This window comes from Antechinus flavipes, chromosome 5 (genome assembly GCF_016432865.1).
Source record: "Antechinus flavipes isolate AdamAnt ecotype Samford, QLD, Australia chromosome 5, AdamAnt_v2, whole genome shotgun sequence".
NCBI lineage: Eukaryota > Metazoa > Chordata > Mammalia > Dasyuromorphia > Dasyuridae > Antechinus > Antechinus flavipes.
In genome coordinates this window covers 193,056,356-193,073,673 of record NC_067402.1, presented here as the reverse complement: position 1 = coordinate 193,073,673, position 17,318 = coordinate 193,056,356, and the positions used below count along the sequence as shown (strand labels likewise).

Here is a 17,318-nt window from a genome sequence, read left to right as displayed (position 1 = left end):
GCCTCGGTACTTCTATTTTTAATAATATTCCTAGTGATTTAATATTGCTAGCAAATAACAATGTTCAAAATATCATGGGACCAAATCCCCTCTAAACCATACTTTGATACATTTTATTCACTCTTGCCTTCTCATCTAGTGTATCCCTTGCCTTTATGTACATGTATCTGCCATAGAGTCAGCTCAACTTGTTGATTAGGGTGTAACTTCTACTTTTGAACAACTCTAAGTGTTAATAAATTTTTCCTTAAGTTGAATTGAAATATGAATTCCTGTAACTTACAACTAATCTTCTCTCCAGGACCAAGCTAAACAAGTCTAATACCATTTCATATGACAATTCCTCAAAGAGTTGAATCATGTATCCCTTACCCTTATTCTAATCTTCTTTCAAGGCTGTATATTTTCATTAAATTTAACTTAAAATTTTTATTAAGCATCAATCTTATGTAAGGGAGTATGCTAGATCATTTTTAAAAAATTCATTCAATGACTATATTCTTCTAGAGCAATCATTTAAGTACAAGCATTCATTAGGGTACAGAGAATACAAAGGCAAAGATTAAACAGGCTTTTCCCAAAGAAGTGTACATTTCAAAAATAGTGGCAAATATGCACATATACAGTATTATGTATATGATTATGTACATATAATATGTAATATTAATACATTATTCATGAATTTATAATATAAATACATGCATATAAAATAAAATCAAGATAATATTGGGGAAAAGACCATAAGTAGCTAAGGTGATCATAAAAACTTCATACATAATATGATCTTTGAGCTGAACTTTAAAGATTCAAATTCAAAAAGCTGCACCTGAGCTGGGAATTTCAAGCTCAGAGGACCAATCTATGCAAAGGTATAGAGATGAGAGATGGCATATTGCCTATGAGGTACTACAAGAAGGCCAATTTGGATTGATTAAGAACTTTATTAAAGGGAATAATGTGATGTAAGAATGGAGAGGGAGGTTGAAGTCAGATTGTAAAGAGCTTTAAATACCAAATGGAAAAATTTCTATTTTATCCAAAAGATGACAGAAAGTCACTGGAATTGATTGAGCAGAGGAGTGTTATTGGCAACACTTTGCTTCAGGAATAACATTTTGGCAGTGAGGTAGATGAGTTAAAGAAGAGAAAAACATGGGATAGGAAGAATACTTAAAAGACCATTGAAATTCTACTCCAGACAAGAGTTGATGAGGACCTAAATTAGAAAGGTGATCATAGAAATAGAAGGGGACAGATGTAAGATTTGTCATGGAAGCAGAATCTACAAAACTTCTCAATTAATAGTATATGTTGAGCAAGAGAAGATGAATAATTAAGGATGAGTATGAAATTGAGAACCTAAGATTGCAAGGATGACAGTACCCATAACAGAAAGAGGAAAATTCAGAAAAGGGATGGGTTCTGAGAAAGAAAATGACTTTTATTTGGAACATGTTGAATTTGAGATGCATATGGAGCATTTAGTTTGAAATGTCTAATGATAAAGGACTAGGGTTTTGCAGAAAGATTAAGATTTGGGTATATAAATCTGTGAGTTATCTGTAGATATTAATCAACCCTATGAGTTGAGAAAGTTATGAAGTAATTTTCTAAGGGAGAGTATAGAAATTGTAACTCTCTAAAAAAGTATAGAAAAAGAAAAGAGGAACATAACAGTTGATCCTTGATAGACAGTGTTAGTGTGATGTGGATATTAATTATTCTAATGACAATAATCAAAACTATGTCTAAACCAACCCATTCCAATGTTTGATAGCTCTAATGGTAGGGATAAGTTTTTTTTTCTTTCATCAAGTTTATTTTAATTTTCTCTTCATCCTCTATGATTGTTCATAGTTTAGTCCTTTGAAGCCAAACAGCATAAGACCCTTTCATAAATAACAGCCCTTTAAATACTTTAATATGGCATTTATGTTTCTTCAATCTCTGTCTAAATATCCTAGGTTTTTCAAACATTCTTTGTATGACATGGTATTAAAGCCCGTTATTTTTCCATAAGGGCCATTCCTCTAGATATTCTATATTTGAAAATGTTCTTCCTAAAATTTGACATTTAGAACTATATAAAATTACCCAGATTTGAGCTTGGGGAGATTATTAACTGTCTTGTCCTGTCTCTTAATGTTTCTTAATGTCAGGTTGCTTTTTTGTTTAATTTGGTTTTTTGGCTGTTATATTTATTGATATATTGAACTGGTCCCCATCTTTTACTTGTGAAGTTGATTTTTTAAATCACAATGGAAGAATTTATATTTATCTTTTAAAAATGTTACTTATTAAATTTAGCTCAAAGCTCAAATCCAATAAAATATTTTTGGTCTAAACTTTGTTAGCCAATGGACTATTATGCTAAGCTTTGAATCATCTGTATATTTGAAAAATGTACCATCTATATATGCAAAGTACTTTGTCAACCTCAAAGAGTTATGTGTTTATTAATTATTATCACTCATAAAAGAAATTTATCAAAGTGGCATTGCAAAAGACAGATCTCTGAGAGATTGCCCTCAGCCCTGTCTTATATTTTATAGGAAAAAAATTAAGGATATTTTCAGAGTATTCTTTCTGTCCTTTTCTTTTAGAGACGTTAAATTAGAGCACCAAGACTAGAACAGGGTGAACTGAATTTATTTCCAGCCAGAGCCACTTACTTACTAGTTGTGTGACTTGGGGCAAATTATTCGACTTTTGTCTGCCTTAGCAGGTAAAATTTTCTTGGCACTAAAACAGGGAATATAATAGCATCCATATCCCAGAGTTGCTGTATCAAATGAAATAATATTTGTGAAGTATTTAGCATAGTGCCCGGTACATAATAGGCTTTTAATAAATATTTATTTCCTTTCTTCCTCTCCCTCTTGTATCACTCAGATACTCTCCTATGTCCTTCTTCACCCCTGTCTCACATAAAGAAGTGGCCCTTATCTTTGTCAAGCCTAACCCCTCTGCATAAACAAGGGATCCCATTGCATCCCATCTTCTTTGGCAAATTGTCCCCTCTATTATTCTTATTCTCTCACTAATCTTCATTCTCTTCTTATCTATATTCTGTTTTCCTACCACCAGCAAACTCCTGCACCCTCAAAAAAATCCTCATTTGATCCATCTATTTCTGTTATCTAACTTTTTTGTATCTAAACTCCTTGAGAAGGCCACCCATAATTGTTAGCTCTTTCTTCTCACTCTCTTATTTCTTTGCACTCTGTTTTTTGACTTTATCATTCAACTGAAACTATTCTCTTCAAAATTATGAATCTGGCACACAGTAATTGTTTGTTGACTGACTCCATGATAGCCATCTTTCCAACTTGACATTGATTTATTACAGACTGCTTTTGGGGACTTGTCATTCAACCAGTTCTCAAAATCCACCTTCACTGTACTACTATCTAGTTCTTACTTCTCTACCTTATTCCCAAAGAGGGCAGCTAAGAGACTTTCTCAAAAACTGTGCTAAATTTTTAAGTAAACTAGATCTCCATGATTGTACTGCTCTATCCTTCATCTTCTGGGTACCCTAATAACCTTGCCAAGAAAGGAATTGAGATTAGAAAGTTCAGTGATGGCTATCAAGGCAAGATGGAAGGAATTCATGTTTTTAACAGTACTGAAATGGTCCTAAAGATGATTGATTATGAGACAAACTTATAATTTGATAGATATGTGTATACATATATACACAATATGTAATTTCTTTAATGCAGGTGTGGCAGTGTGGAGGAAAGATTGAGGTCCTTCCCTGTTCTCGGATTGTTCACCTGGAGAGAGCCTTCAAGCCCTATGCTTGGGATGTTAGGCAATTCATGAAGCGTAATGCTCTTCGTGTGGCTGAAGTTTGGATGGATAATTACAAATTCATGGTTTACTATTACTGGAATCTTCCTTTGAAGGTTTGTCACTTACTACAAGGTAGAAAAGAAAATGAGAGAGGGTGGGTAAGATAAGGAAAAAGATAAAAATGTAGCATCTCAGTCTCAGATCAAACTCACTTCCACACAGATCCCCAAATCTCCAACCCTGGCTAGCAATGCCATGGGAGAAATCAGGAATTCTGAGCAAATGTAGGCATGGCACATAAACTAAATGACAATGGACATTGTTCACCCACCCCTTAATATACTCCACATCACTAAAATCATAAATCTTGAAAGATACAATAAATGCCCAATAAAAGTATGTGCATGTGTGTGTTTATATATGTATATATAATGGTGTGATAGTGAGAAAACTAAAAAAAAAAATGCTGTTACTAGCCTGTGTTGCAAATATGTAATAATTAGCACATGTTGCTTCCAATTTATGACTGTTATGCTTTTGAGAAATATTAGAACACAATGAGAGAAGAAATCCTCATTTCATCCAGAAGCCACTTCTTAGTTCACATAGTATAGTACTTCTGCTTTTTCCTGCTTTCTTTGCAGGACCAAAGTGAACTGAAATGGTTAAATAATGAAAATAGATAAATTCACTTTTTTCTGAAACTTTGCACATCATGTACTCTAATCTTGTCCCACTTTGACTTTCCCATAACTTGTAGGAAAGCAGTCTTTATAATCAGCTGAAAGGCTATATTATTTTATAAAAGGTGGGGACAGCATGCACTAACTTATTTTAAGGAGGCTTGACAAATGATCATGATGCTACTACTCTCTGTTTTCAAGAAAACCAAAGGCTGTGAAAGTTACCTCCAGTACACTGTATATTTATCCATTTGTCACAGAATAATTGTCCACTTGTCATGTGAACCCACTTAGGCCATAGATAAGGGAGTTATACATTTTGAGATTTGATATTCTGAAAGAAAAAATGATTCCTTTGTAGAACCATGGCATAGACTATGGAGACGTGTCTTCCAGAAAGGAACTCAGGAAGAAACTGAATTGTCGAAGTTTTGACTGGTACCTTAAAAATGTTTATCCATCTCTAAAGCCAATACAAAACGTTGTCGGTTACGGAAGAGTAAGTACCATATTTATGCATACTCTGAGACACATTAAAACAAACTTGGTTTTTTCTCCAAGGGCAATGATCTGGTGTTGATCTGAGGGAGATTGGAGAGAACTCAGATAAAGACCTGTCTCCTCTTCACCATTTTGGCTCTGCCTCCATTTGACATTTCTCATTGAAGAAGGAATGGTTTTTTTAGTTCTATTTTCTTCCTTTGAATATGAATTTCTATCCCCATAGTAACTATTTATGGTTGAGTTCTTTCTCATTTTGATTATTTTTTTCTTTTCTTTCTTATTATCAATTATTGTGTGGTCAAGTTCTAGTCCCAAAGTATGAAGAATTGTGCCCCAAGCTTCAAGCCCTTCTTATTGTTATTTTCTGAAGTTTGTCCTGGAGCCCAGCCTTAGGCTTTCCTCTCTTCTCCTAAGCCTGAGGTAGAGTCCTGGGTCATTCACACAGTCCACCAAATGAGCTTATTCTTTGTGATCTCTTTGCTGGCTTCAGACTACATCATCTTCTCTTCCCTGGAACCTGAGACTGCTTTCCTGCTGGTGCCCACAGCCAGCAGCGTCCCCTGTCCAGGCGTGGGATAGCTCCTTATGGTGGCCCAGCCCAGGTTTGTCTGATCAGCACAACTGCGCTTGGAATCCTTTGACAATGGAATTCAGTCTTCTCTCACTCGGCTATCAGAACCCCACAGTCTGTAAAATGGATATTTCTAAGGCTTAGGCTGCTTCCCAGCCCCAGCTGCTCCAGGGGCTTGTGGTTCATTGATTCTGCAGAGTTCACCTGGAGGTGTTTGCACTTTCTGCCCCTGGAAGTCAAATCTATCCTGGGATTTTCTTAGGTTATTTCAGAACAGGGATGAGAAACATCCAATCTGTTGGCTTTGTAAGGCCTTCAACATCATTTGATCTGGCACTGCCAAGGCAACTGCAAATGACAATAGCATCCCACTGCTCGAGTTCTTTAAATTGACAATTTTGTATGACAATTTTGAAGGATGTTATAAAAAACAAACTGTCCCCTGGCAGAAAAAAGTCCATCTTAGGAGAACTGCTTTTCCTTGACTTTTCTTTATTTCAGTTGCTCTATGTTCCCTCTAATGCAATGTTTTGTCTTTTTCTGTGGAGAAAATTTGGAGAGCCAAAAATTTTCTGACCTACTCCATCATCTTCCCAGAATCCTCTCCTCTCTGAAATTCTTTATGATCAGGATTTCTATTTACTATGCAGTATTAGTTTCCTGGTTTCCATTTACTGGTTTCCATTTCCAGATTTCCCAGATTTGAGACAAGTAAATGGTGAAATGGATTTGCAGACAAGATAAACTAAGTTAAAATTTAGTCTAAGAAGTGAGATTTTGGGCAAATCATTCACCTCTCTTGAGCTCTGTTTATTCACCTACAAAATAGGAATTAATAATAGTATTTAACTTACTAACTTAAAGAGTACTTATTAACTTATTAACAACTTAAAGGGTTGTTGTGAGCATGAACTGAGGTAGCATAGGTAAAGTGTTTTGCTAACTTTTAAAGTACTATATAAGGGTCAGCTAGGTGGTGAAGTGGATAGAGCCCTGACCATGAAGTCTGGAGGACCTGAGTTCAAATCGGACCTATGACGCTTAACACTTCCTAATGTGTGACTCCAGGAAAGTCACTTAACCTCAATTGCCTCAGCAAAAATAAATAAATAAAGTACTATGTAAGTCATTATTTCCCTTAAAATTTTGTATACTCCCGGATCCATTGATCCAATCACTATTTTCTTTCTTTTTATAAGGTAGCTAGATCCTCTTGTTTCCCCTTGTTTCCCAGCCATTACCAAATTTCCAGAACCAGCACTGTTCTCAGCTAACTTAAGAAAGTGACTTCAACCACTCATCTTTTCGCAGAGGCTACTTTAGGATTCTTTAGGAGGCAAGTGGATGTCTTGAAAAGATTACAGCTGTCTTGTCCTCTGAAATATGTGTCTCATTCCTAGTGCGTAAAAAATAGGCAGGTCCCAAACTTCATCTTTCTTTTGGCTTGTGTCAGTACTGAATATAGAGTCTAAGAAACAACTTTGTTGATTAACAACCTATGTGATATTAAGGCAAGTCACTTAATTTCCCTAGGCCTCTGTCAAATGAACCTATAGCACAAGATACTCTGAAATCCCTTTCAAGACTAAATCTATCATCCTTTAAGATGAAAATGCCTATCAATAGTAAAAAGCCAAATCCTGGTGAAGTATGGATGATGGGTCTACTTTCTTGGTCTCTCTTTGCCAAAAGTATTGTGTGTGTTTGCTCTTTCAGATGAAAAATGCTTTGGACAACAATTTCTGCATTGATCAGGGACCTGTGTCAGGAAAAACTCCAATCATGCATTTTTGCCACGGGTATGAATCACAGGTATGGTCCCAAGGTAGACATTTCTACTCTGCCACCTCTCACTCTTCATAAATCTTATGGTTTGGTTCCTTTTAGCTTTTGTTAGGTTTTGGATTAAGACCTGATAGAGAACTGAGGGAAGCTAGGAATGGCGAATGTAAAAGGAGGACTAAATATTATTCTAATCAAGACAATTCTCCAACACATCTAGGATGAAAAATGCTATCCACCTCCACAAGAGAGAACTGATGAACTCTGAATGCAGATTGAGGCATACTTTTTTCACTTTTTTTGTTTTTTTTTTTTAATTTTTTTTGGCAACATGACTAATATGGAAATTATTGATTCTACTTTGCTTACCTTCTCAAACCGCATGGCAGGAATGGTAGGAAAGAGGAAATTTGGAATTCAAAATTTCAAAAAAGTATGTTAAAAATAAATGTTAATGAATTAAATGGGGCAAAGGAAAAGGGACAAGATTTGAGAGATATTTCAGATGTAGAAATGAAAAGACTTGGGTGTTTAGGGGTTAGAAAAAGGATAATCTTGGACGTTATAAGAAATAAGAGAAAGGGAGAAAGAAGTTTTATGTGGGGAAGATGATGAATCTGGTTTCCTATTTATTCACTATGTAGCTTGTTTGTACATATTTGCTTGCTTGTTATCTCCTCCATTAGATTATAAGCTCCTTAAGGACAGTGGCTGTCTTTTGCCTCTTTTTTTTTTTACTACCTCGTGCTTAACATAGCTTGGTACAATTGGGACTCAAATGCTTATTGACTGACTGGTATATTACCCATGGAGAAATATCCAAGAGGTAATTAGAAATCCAGATAAGGTTGAGAATGGAGATACAAACTTCCATATTATCTACATAGAAATTATAAATGCATGTGAGAAGAGAGTTTAGATAAAAGAGAGCTTAGGACAGAATCTTAAAGAATGCTATCAAGATTTCTCTTTTTCATTTTGACCATTCCTAGTAATTATGTATTCCTCATGGAACAGACTATCCAGGTCCTTCATCATATTCTAGACACTTTTCATACAAATAGTGTCCCTCTTAAAATGTGGCATTAGAAGTAATCTAATCAGGGAAAAGTACATGAGAAGGATTTACCTCCCTCGTTTTGGACACTTCTTTCTTAATTCAGTCAAAGATTCCATTAGCTTTTTTTGACCCCAAACTTAATAAGAGACTTTTGGTTCAGATTTAGAGTTAACAGAATTTTACTGGACTACTTTCTAACTTGGGAATGGCCAGAGATGAAACAGAGCAGGCCAGAGAGGATTCTAGCAATCAGAAGCAGTTTAATTAAATTAATTTCAGAGAAGGGGATGCAATTTGAAAACCTGAAGCATCTCCTGAGAGCTCCTCATGCTACAGAAAAAGCAAAGATTATATACATAAATCACAATTGGGAAGGAAAGGAGAAAGGGTATTACAATAAAATCATTTCCAGATCTTAAGCATTTTCTCATGGCAAGACCGTGAGTGCAGGATAATACAGATGATCTTGAGTCCTGTAGGAACATTTCTTAAGTTAATTGTTTTAAGTCTTGGGAGGGGGGGGCTTTATTGCTTATGGAGTATAGAATCAGATATTGTGATAGAACAGGTTCTATAGTTTTTGGTTTGCTTCCCTCAGCATACACAGACATAGGAATATAGTGGTTGTGAAAGCATTATCAGGAATTAATTTATTGCTTTAAATTGCATTGTGAGTCTCTGATTCCCATATTAGAATGTGCTGGTAAAATGGGACATCTAAAAAAAATCTAAATTTTTAATATATTCAGCACACATATATTGATTAATATGAAAATCATAAGTCCCTTCACATGCATTTGTCGTTCAAACTCATTAGGTTTTTTTTCTTTTCTTTATGAGACAATTGGGGGTTAGTGATTTGCTCAGGATTACACAGCTAATAAGTGTTAAGTGCCTGAATCTAAATATGAACTCAAGTCCTCTTGACTCTAACTCAGCTACTCTATCCACTGTGCCATTTAGCTGTCCTTTTGTCTTTTTTTTTTTTTTTTTGGTTAAACGTGTAATTTTTCTATACGTTGCCACAATTGTCATGTTGCACAAGAAAAATCAGATAAAAAAGAGGAAAAATGAGAAAAAAAAAAGCAAAATTCAAGCAAACAACAACAAAAAGAGTGAAAATGCTATGTTGTGATCCATCCTCAGTTCCCACAGTCCTTTCTCTGGGTATAGATGACTCTCTTCATCACAAGATCATTGGAACTGGTCTGAATCACCTCATTGTTGAAAAGAGCCATATCTATCAGAACTGATGATCATATAATCTTGCTGTTGCTGTATATAATGATCTCCTGGTTCTGTTCATTTCACTTAGCAGTGAGCAATAATATTCCATAACATTCATCTACCACAATTTACTCAGCCATTCTCCAATTGATGGGCATCCACTCAGTTTCCAGTTTCTTGCCACTACAAAAACATCTGCCACAAATATTTTTGCACGTGTGGGTCCTTTTCCCTCCTTTATGATCTCTGGGACACAGATCCAAGACTGGATCAAAGGGTATGCACAGTTTGATAGCCCTTTGAGCATAGTGCCAACTGCTCTCTAGAATGGCTGAATCTGTGCACAATTCCACCAACAATGCATCAGTGTCCCAGTTTTCCCACATCCCCTCCAACATTTGTCATTATCTTTTCCTGTCATTTTAGCCAATCTGAGAGGTGTGTAGTGTATCTCAAAGGTGTCTTAATTTCTTTGATCCATAATGATTTAGAACACCTTTTCATTTGACTAGAAATGGTTTTAATTTCTTCATCTGAAAATTATCTCTTTTATAGAGACCTTCTATAAAGATCTAAAAAGACCTTTAAATTACAATTGTCCTTTACATTTAACTCAATTATTTAGCCTTTTAAGATCTGTTTGGATCCTGACTATCCTTCAAGATGGTATTTCTCCCTCCTCACTTGTTTTATCCACACATTTGATAAGTATATTAAGTGTACCTTTATTCAAGACACTGATAAACATGATAAATATCCCAGGCTCAGGCAGAACTTCTTACAACACTCCACTAGGGATTTCTTTGCAATTTGGCATCAACTATTAATAAGTATTTCTTTATGGTCAAAGAATAAAGTCTGAGAAAAAGAGTGTGAATGCAAAGGTGCCTGGAAGATGAGAGAACTAGAAAATATATGGAGAGATTAATCTGAGAGTCAAAAAGCAAGTATCCTTCTTTCCCCCAAGACCATATTTGAAATCACATATATGGAATTCACCTTCAGGATCCCTATACTTTCTGTTTTAGCATGATTTCCTTCAACCACCATCTTTCCAGACATGCATGTTGGCAATCTAAGTATAATACTCATTTCTACAATTCTCTCTTTTTTTACCTTCTATACTCAATCTGTTGCCAAGTGCTATTTTTAAACTATTTTTCCTTTGTAATATCTCTAGTATGTGCCCCCATCTCTCCTCTGGAAACACTATCTCCCTGGTACAGATGCTTATCATTTCATGTTTGGACTATTGCAAAAGCCTGCTTCAAGTGTCTTCCCACTCCATTCCAGTTTCTGTAATGTCACATTAATCTTCCTAAAGTGAAAATGTGATCCCATCAAGCCCCTGTTCAATAAACTCCAGGGTCTCTTCCTGGGGTCACCTCTAGGATGAAATATAAAAATCCAGTTAGCATTCAAAATCGATTACAACCCGACCCCTCTCTTTTTAAAGTTTTCCTACACTTATTCTTGCACACACACACACACACACACACACACACACACACACACACTCCTCACCTCACCTTCCTTTATCAAGTGCTCTGTGATTCAGTGATATTTTCACTGACTTCCCTGTGCTTGGAATAATTTTTGACCTCCATCTCCTGGCTTCTCTGAAGTTCCAGTTAAAATCTCTTCTTCTACACAAAATCCATCCTGACCTCCCTCCCCCTTATTTCTAGCTCTTCCCTCCATTGATTATATCTCTTTTATCCTGAATATTAGAAGCATCTAAGGGATACTATGGATAGAATGCTAGCACACATAGGTGCTATATAAATGCTACTGATTATTAGCATTATTACTGAATTAGCAATATTACTATTCCATTAGACTGTGAGATCCTCAAGGGTAGTAACTACCTTTTGCCTTTCTAAGTCCATTGCTTACATATTGTATCTGCAAATAGTAAATGCTCTTTCTGCCATATTACTGCTGATGCTCAAGTAGTGAAGAAAGTGGATACCTTTTCATAATGATTCTCAGTGCAGCTAAATAGTGCAGGAGAATCTGAGTTCAAATCTAGTCTCAGATACTTAATACTTACTTGGTATATGGCTCTGAGCAAGTCAATTAACCTCAATTGCCTTGTTAATACCCTCCCACCAAAAAATAAAAACCAAACATAGAGATTCTCTTCTCCATGGGGATTTAGTGGAACAAGAGACGATAAAGGGAGAACCCCTCTTTCAGAGGTGGGTCCCAGAAATAAGACAAGCAAACACAATGATTTCCCTGTTGGCTTTCCCTGAGTTAGGTGTTTACCATCAATGATTCTGTACCCCTCACAGGCTACTTTATCCTCTTTTAGGTTGCATTCTACTTTCTAACTGGAGAGCTGTGCCTGGGACTGTTATATAATGATAGGTTCTCCAAAAAATGGTGCCTTGTGGATCCCAGCCAAGGGCTTGAGCCAAAATTAGCAGCAGGCTCTAATGTGAAATATAAAAAAATGCATACACATTGGGATTTTAAACAGGTAAGTTGATGGGGATTTTAGATTTTTGACTTGAAAGCCAAACACTATGCTAAGCTCTTTTTATAAATATTATGCCATTTGATCTTCATAATAACCCTGCTATTATTATTGTTACAGTTTTTTTACAGTTGAGAAACTGAGGCAAAAAAGAGATCAAATTACTTGCCCATGATCTCACAAATATTGAACTCTGGTTTTTCTGACTACAGGCCCAGTGCTGTATTCACTGCATCACCTAAGTGCTCCATAAAACATGCTGGGCATGGGCTGGTGCAGGTATAGAGTACTGGACTGGAGTTAGGAAGAACTCAATTCTAATCTGGTCATTTAAAAGTTTAGTCTCAAAAAAAAATATAAAAAAATAAATAATAAATAAAAAAAATAAAAAAAATAAAAGTTTAGTCTCAGTTTTCTCAACTATAAAATGAGGGTAATGATAGCACCTGCCTACTGTTGTGAAGATCAGATGAGACAGTTATAAAAAGAGCCTAGTAGAGTGCCTAACTCATAAGAGGAACTATACAAATGCTTATTCCTCCCCCTGTCCCATTACCTTCAGAGCAGGCTGAATTAGGAGATCATTTGAGCTAAAGTGGATAGATTTGTTGTCTATTCTGCACATAACTCTGGCTATAGAAAGAAGACAGCAAATGTTGAGTAAGGAGGATGGAGATATGGGACAAGAAGAAAATTTGTTGGACAGGACATTTCATTAAAATCATTCCCTGTTCTTTTCCCATTCAGGGGGCAGCTATCATCAACAGGGACACCAGAAGGTGCCTGGAAATGCAGGAAGATGCCACAAAATTCTATATCCTCATCCTCCGGGAGTGTACAGGACAACTGTGGAACATTGACCATATTGTCAGAGACTGGGTCAGTACGGAGAATAGCAAGTGACTTGATCCAAGAGAATCTAAATTGGTGGTACTAGCTCTGGCATTTGGAAGGATAATGTCAGATCCTGAAAGTGTTCAAAGATGGGTGCTCATCATGTCTATAAACAAGGGCAATTTTTGAATACCCAAGTTATAGAGAGTGAATGTTATAAATTCAAATAGATTATGCAACTTGGTAGATCTAATTATGAAGAAGTGGGACTTTTCAAGGACAAGGAAGAGAATACTATGACAAATTGTTTCTACCTTCTTCAGCAAAACTCCCATTGGCAGTTATCTCTTTTTGAAGTTTCTTGAAATAAACACTATCTAGATGCAAAGTGTTTGTGTCTGTTGGTAGAAGGGGAGGACAAAAATGACAGTGTGGGCATTTATGTTTGGGTCTTAATAATGTTGTTTAGCCAACAATTTCTGTATTTACCCTATTTACTAATTTTCTCCATAACTTCCCTTTCTTGTATCCCCAAAAAGCAGTCCAGTGCTCTTGGTGCTTTTCTGTATGACTTGAGAAATTCTATTCTCATACGTCAGGTGAAACTGTATTCAGATGATCTTTGTAAATAAAATTCTCAAAAGGATTTTCTCTTGACAGCAAAGATTCTCTTCCATTCCCTCCTTTTTTATATTTGAAATTGTTGTATATAGAAATATGCCATGTAAACCATACTCTTCTAATCACCACTTTAATCTGTATTTATCAGACTGCTTTTCTCTAGCCACTCTCTAGACCAGGTAAATGCTCTAGTAAATGCAAAAACATCATGGTATTGAGTCAGAGAGTTAAACCAGAAGATCTAGGATGAGCGCTAACTTCCTTTCATTTTAATGTGCCTTAAACTAGGGCTTATCTGTGAAGTGATGGGTTGATCTGAAATCTGGGTTGGTGGAGAGTGTTTTCACACCACAAAGTGCCCATCATTATGAAACTACAGATCTTTTGAATATTTTTATTATCTATTTGGAGCGTGGAGATATAACTTTGTATCTTTGGTGCCTAGCATAGTAAAAAGCACTCGATAAATGTTTTGTAATTCAATTGTTTTATTGTCTGATGGGTATTTGTTAAAAACAGGGGTAACTAGCAGAGGGTATGTTGACTGATATGTCTATGTGTTTACTACCATGTAAGCTTGCATACTTTTGGCACAGGAAATAGTTTTTGTTGTTGAGCCTTGAAGGTATTTCCAAGAGGATTTTTGTACACTTTAGCTACCACCAACGCTACTAAATTTGATCCGCAAATCAGCTCAAATCTGAATATCATCTTGACTAAGTCAGGTGCCTGGCAGCTTTTAATTACCAATTAACTCCACAGATTCACAAACATGGTGCTACATCCCAAAGCCATAACTGTGAGAAATTGGGGCAGGCGTAATGGCACAGTCAGTTTTGGTACATGTTAGATGGCTCAAGGAACAGAAATTCCTGGAGATATAATGTTTCATAAAGACATGTTTATACCATGGATGCTTTGAGCTGAGAGGAAAAGGGAAGGGAAAAGAAAGAAAAAATCTGGAGCAAACCAAATGGTTATCCAGAAACATGAGTTGGGTGTGTTCAAAGTTGGCTAATAAGTTCTAAAATAGAAAGACATGGGGCCCAAGCATTAGGATAATGGAGAACGCAATGTGACTTACCAACATTCAGCTCCTCACCTGATAGTAGTGGTCACTATCACTTTTCACTTAAGATAAGGTGGGGGTGGGATAGCTTACAATATATAACTTTGGGGAGATATTTATATAAAATAGAAAAGAAGTAAATATCAAAAATATCATCTTTCATTTAGCTCAGGAGATTCTACTCAGGATGGAGTCCTGAAAATTTTAAATAAACAGAAGGTCAGAACCACAGTCTCTTTCTTTTTACATTACCTTCCTGCCATTGTCCTGCACTTTCTAAATACTTCCTATTCTTAAATAATGAAGGATATAAACTGAAACATATGATCAACCACATCTTTATCTGGCTGACATCTGGACGAGTTAAGCATAAATGTAAATAAACTTTAAATAACAGATAAACTTTGGATTTTGTATATGTTTTCCTGATTTAAAAAAAAATGAAGGAAATGTAGACCAAAAAAAAAAAAAGAAAGAAAGAAAGAAAAAGAAAAAGAAAGAAATCACCTTTTTTAATCCAGCAGACAATCTAGCACTAATTGGACATCTCTCTCTCTCTTGCTTCAGAAGTCCCATCTATAAAGGCCTCATTTCCAAAATATATAGAGAATTGACTCTAATTTATAAGAAATCAAGTCATTCTCCAATTGATAAATAGTCAAAGGATATGAACAGACAATTTTCAGATGATGAAATTGAAACTATTACCACTCATATGAAAGTGTTCCAAATCACTACTGATCAGACAAATGCAAATTAAGACAACTCTGAGATACCACTACACACCTGTCAGATTGGCTAAGATGACAGGAAAAAATAATGATGAATGTTGGAGGGGATGCGGGAAACCTGGGACACTGATGCATTGTTGGTGAAGTTGTGAATGAATCCAACCATTCTGGAGAGCAATCTGGAATTATGCCCAAAAAGTTATCAAGCTGTGCATACCCTTTCATCCAGCAGTGTTTCTATTGGGCTTATATCCCAAAGAAATACTAAAGCAGGGAAAGGGACCTGTATGTGCCAAAATGTTTGTGGCAGCCCTGTTTGTAGTGGCTAGAAACTGGAAAATGAATGGATGCCCTTCAATTGGAGAATGGCTGGGTAAATTGTGGTATATGAATGTTATAGAATATTATTGTTCTGTAAGAAATGACCAACAGGATGAATACAGAGAGGCTTGGAGAGACTTACATGAACTGATGCTAAGTGAAATGAGCAGAACCAGGAGATCATTATATACCTCAACAATGATACTGTATGAGGATGTATTCTGATGGAAGTGGATTTCTTTGACAAAGAGACCTAACTCAGTTTCAATTGATCAATGATGGACAGAAGCAGCTACACCCAAAGAAAGAACATTGGGAAATGAATGCAAACTGTTTGCATTTTTGTTTTTCTTCCCAGGTTATTTCTAACTTCTGAATCCAATTCTCCCTGTGTAATAAGAGATCTGTTCGGTTCTGCAAACATATATTGTATCTAGGCTATACTACAACATATTTAACATGTAAAGGATTGCTTGCAACCTAGGGGAGGGGGTGGAGGGAGGGAGGGGAAAAATCGGAACAGAAGTGAGTGCAAGGGATAATGTTGTAAAAAATTACCCTGGCATGGGTTCTGTCAATAAAAAAGTTATTATTAAAAAAAAAAAAGAAATCCCATCTATGATGGCAGTGATGGAGTCATCATTTTTAATACCCTACCTCCTATTTCTAATCTGTCTCTCTAGCCCTCATTCTTCTCCTAGCACTTTTTTGCCTAATACCCATATGAATAAGAAAAAAAAAGAATTGGTTTTGGAGACAGGAAATCCTTGTTGGAATCTTTCCTGTGTTATTACCACTGCTACCTTGGGCAAAGCAATTAACCCTCTCTGAGTCTCAGTTTCTTCATGTGCAAAATGAGAGGCTTAGACTAATCTCTGATATTCTTTTCAGCTGTAAGACCTTTTATTGTGTAATGCTTTTAAATGCTTCTGTACTCTCCAGATTATCAAAGAGAATAATGTGTTTTGAAGGAATGTAAAAGCTTCTAGTAATAAACACATGAAAAAGAATATGAACAGAAAAGGTGGAAAATAGTTATATGTTTGGAGATTGGAAGATGAAAGAAGAGGAAGGAAAAAAGAAAGCTCCCTGACCACTTATAAATGCAGGTTATTGCTGAGTTGTTATCTGTCATTTCTGGAAAATGATGAAAAACAGGAAAGGTATTATACTAGAAAAAGGCAAATTTGTCATGGTTTTGGAAAAAAGCAACTAGAGATAATGCTTTGAGATACCGTGTTTCCCTGATAATAAGACCTATCCCGAAAATAAGCCCTCCCCTTACTGTGTAAGATTCCTCTAAAATAAGCCTTCCCCCGAAAATAAGCCCTATTGAGATTGCTACTGTAGTGAAGGTGATCCCCTATGCTACATGCTACATTACGGTACCCTCTGTATGCACCGTTCCCTCCCCCCCACCCCCCAGTGAAACGCACGCCATGCTCCGAGCTGCATCCAATCAGAGCTGCAGCAGTGAGCGCGTCATCCTGTTTTTCCCCAGTGATTTGCTTGCTGGCGCCATTGAGAGCAGTGCTGTGGAGGAGAGCTGAGGCAGGACAACATAAAAACCCAGTATGTAAGCGGGAATGAGGGGGCATGATGGAGGATAAAAGGGGCATGATGGAGAATAAAAGA

At 36.2% G+C, this 17,318-nt stretch overlaps 1 protein-coding gene across 1 annotated transcript in view; it reads left to right on the top strand.

Annotated features, from left to right (window-relative positions):
* LOC127539323 (probable polypeptide N-acetylgalactosaminyltransferase 8) overlaps nt 1-14,030 on the top strand; it is a 34,265-nt gene extending 20,235 nt beyond the window's left edge. Inside the window, exons 7-11 of the mRNA XM_051963479.1 lie at nt 3,726-3,911; nt 4,843-4,980; nt 7,273-7,368; nt 11,943-12,110; nt 12,855-14,030. Of these exons, the coding sequence (XP_051819439.1) occupies nt 3,726-3,911; nt 4,843-4,980; nt 7,273-7,368; nt 11,943-12,110; nt 12,855-13,010 (744 nt within the window). The 3' untranslated portion in view covers nt 13,011-14,030. The remainder of the gene's footprint in view (nt 1-3,725; nt 3,912-4,842; nt 4,981-7,272; nt 7,369-11,942; nt 12,111-12,854) is intronic.
* Nucleotides 14,031-17,318: the final 3,288 nt, after the last annotated feature.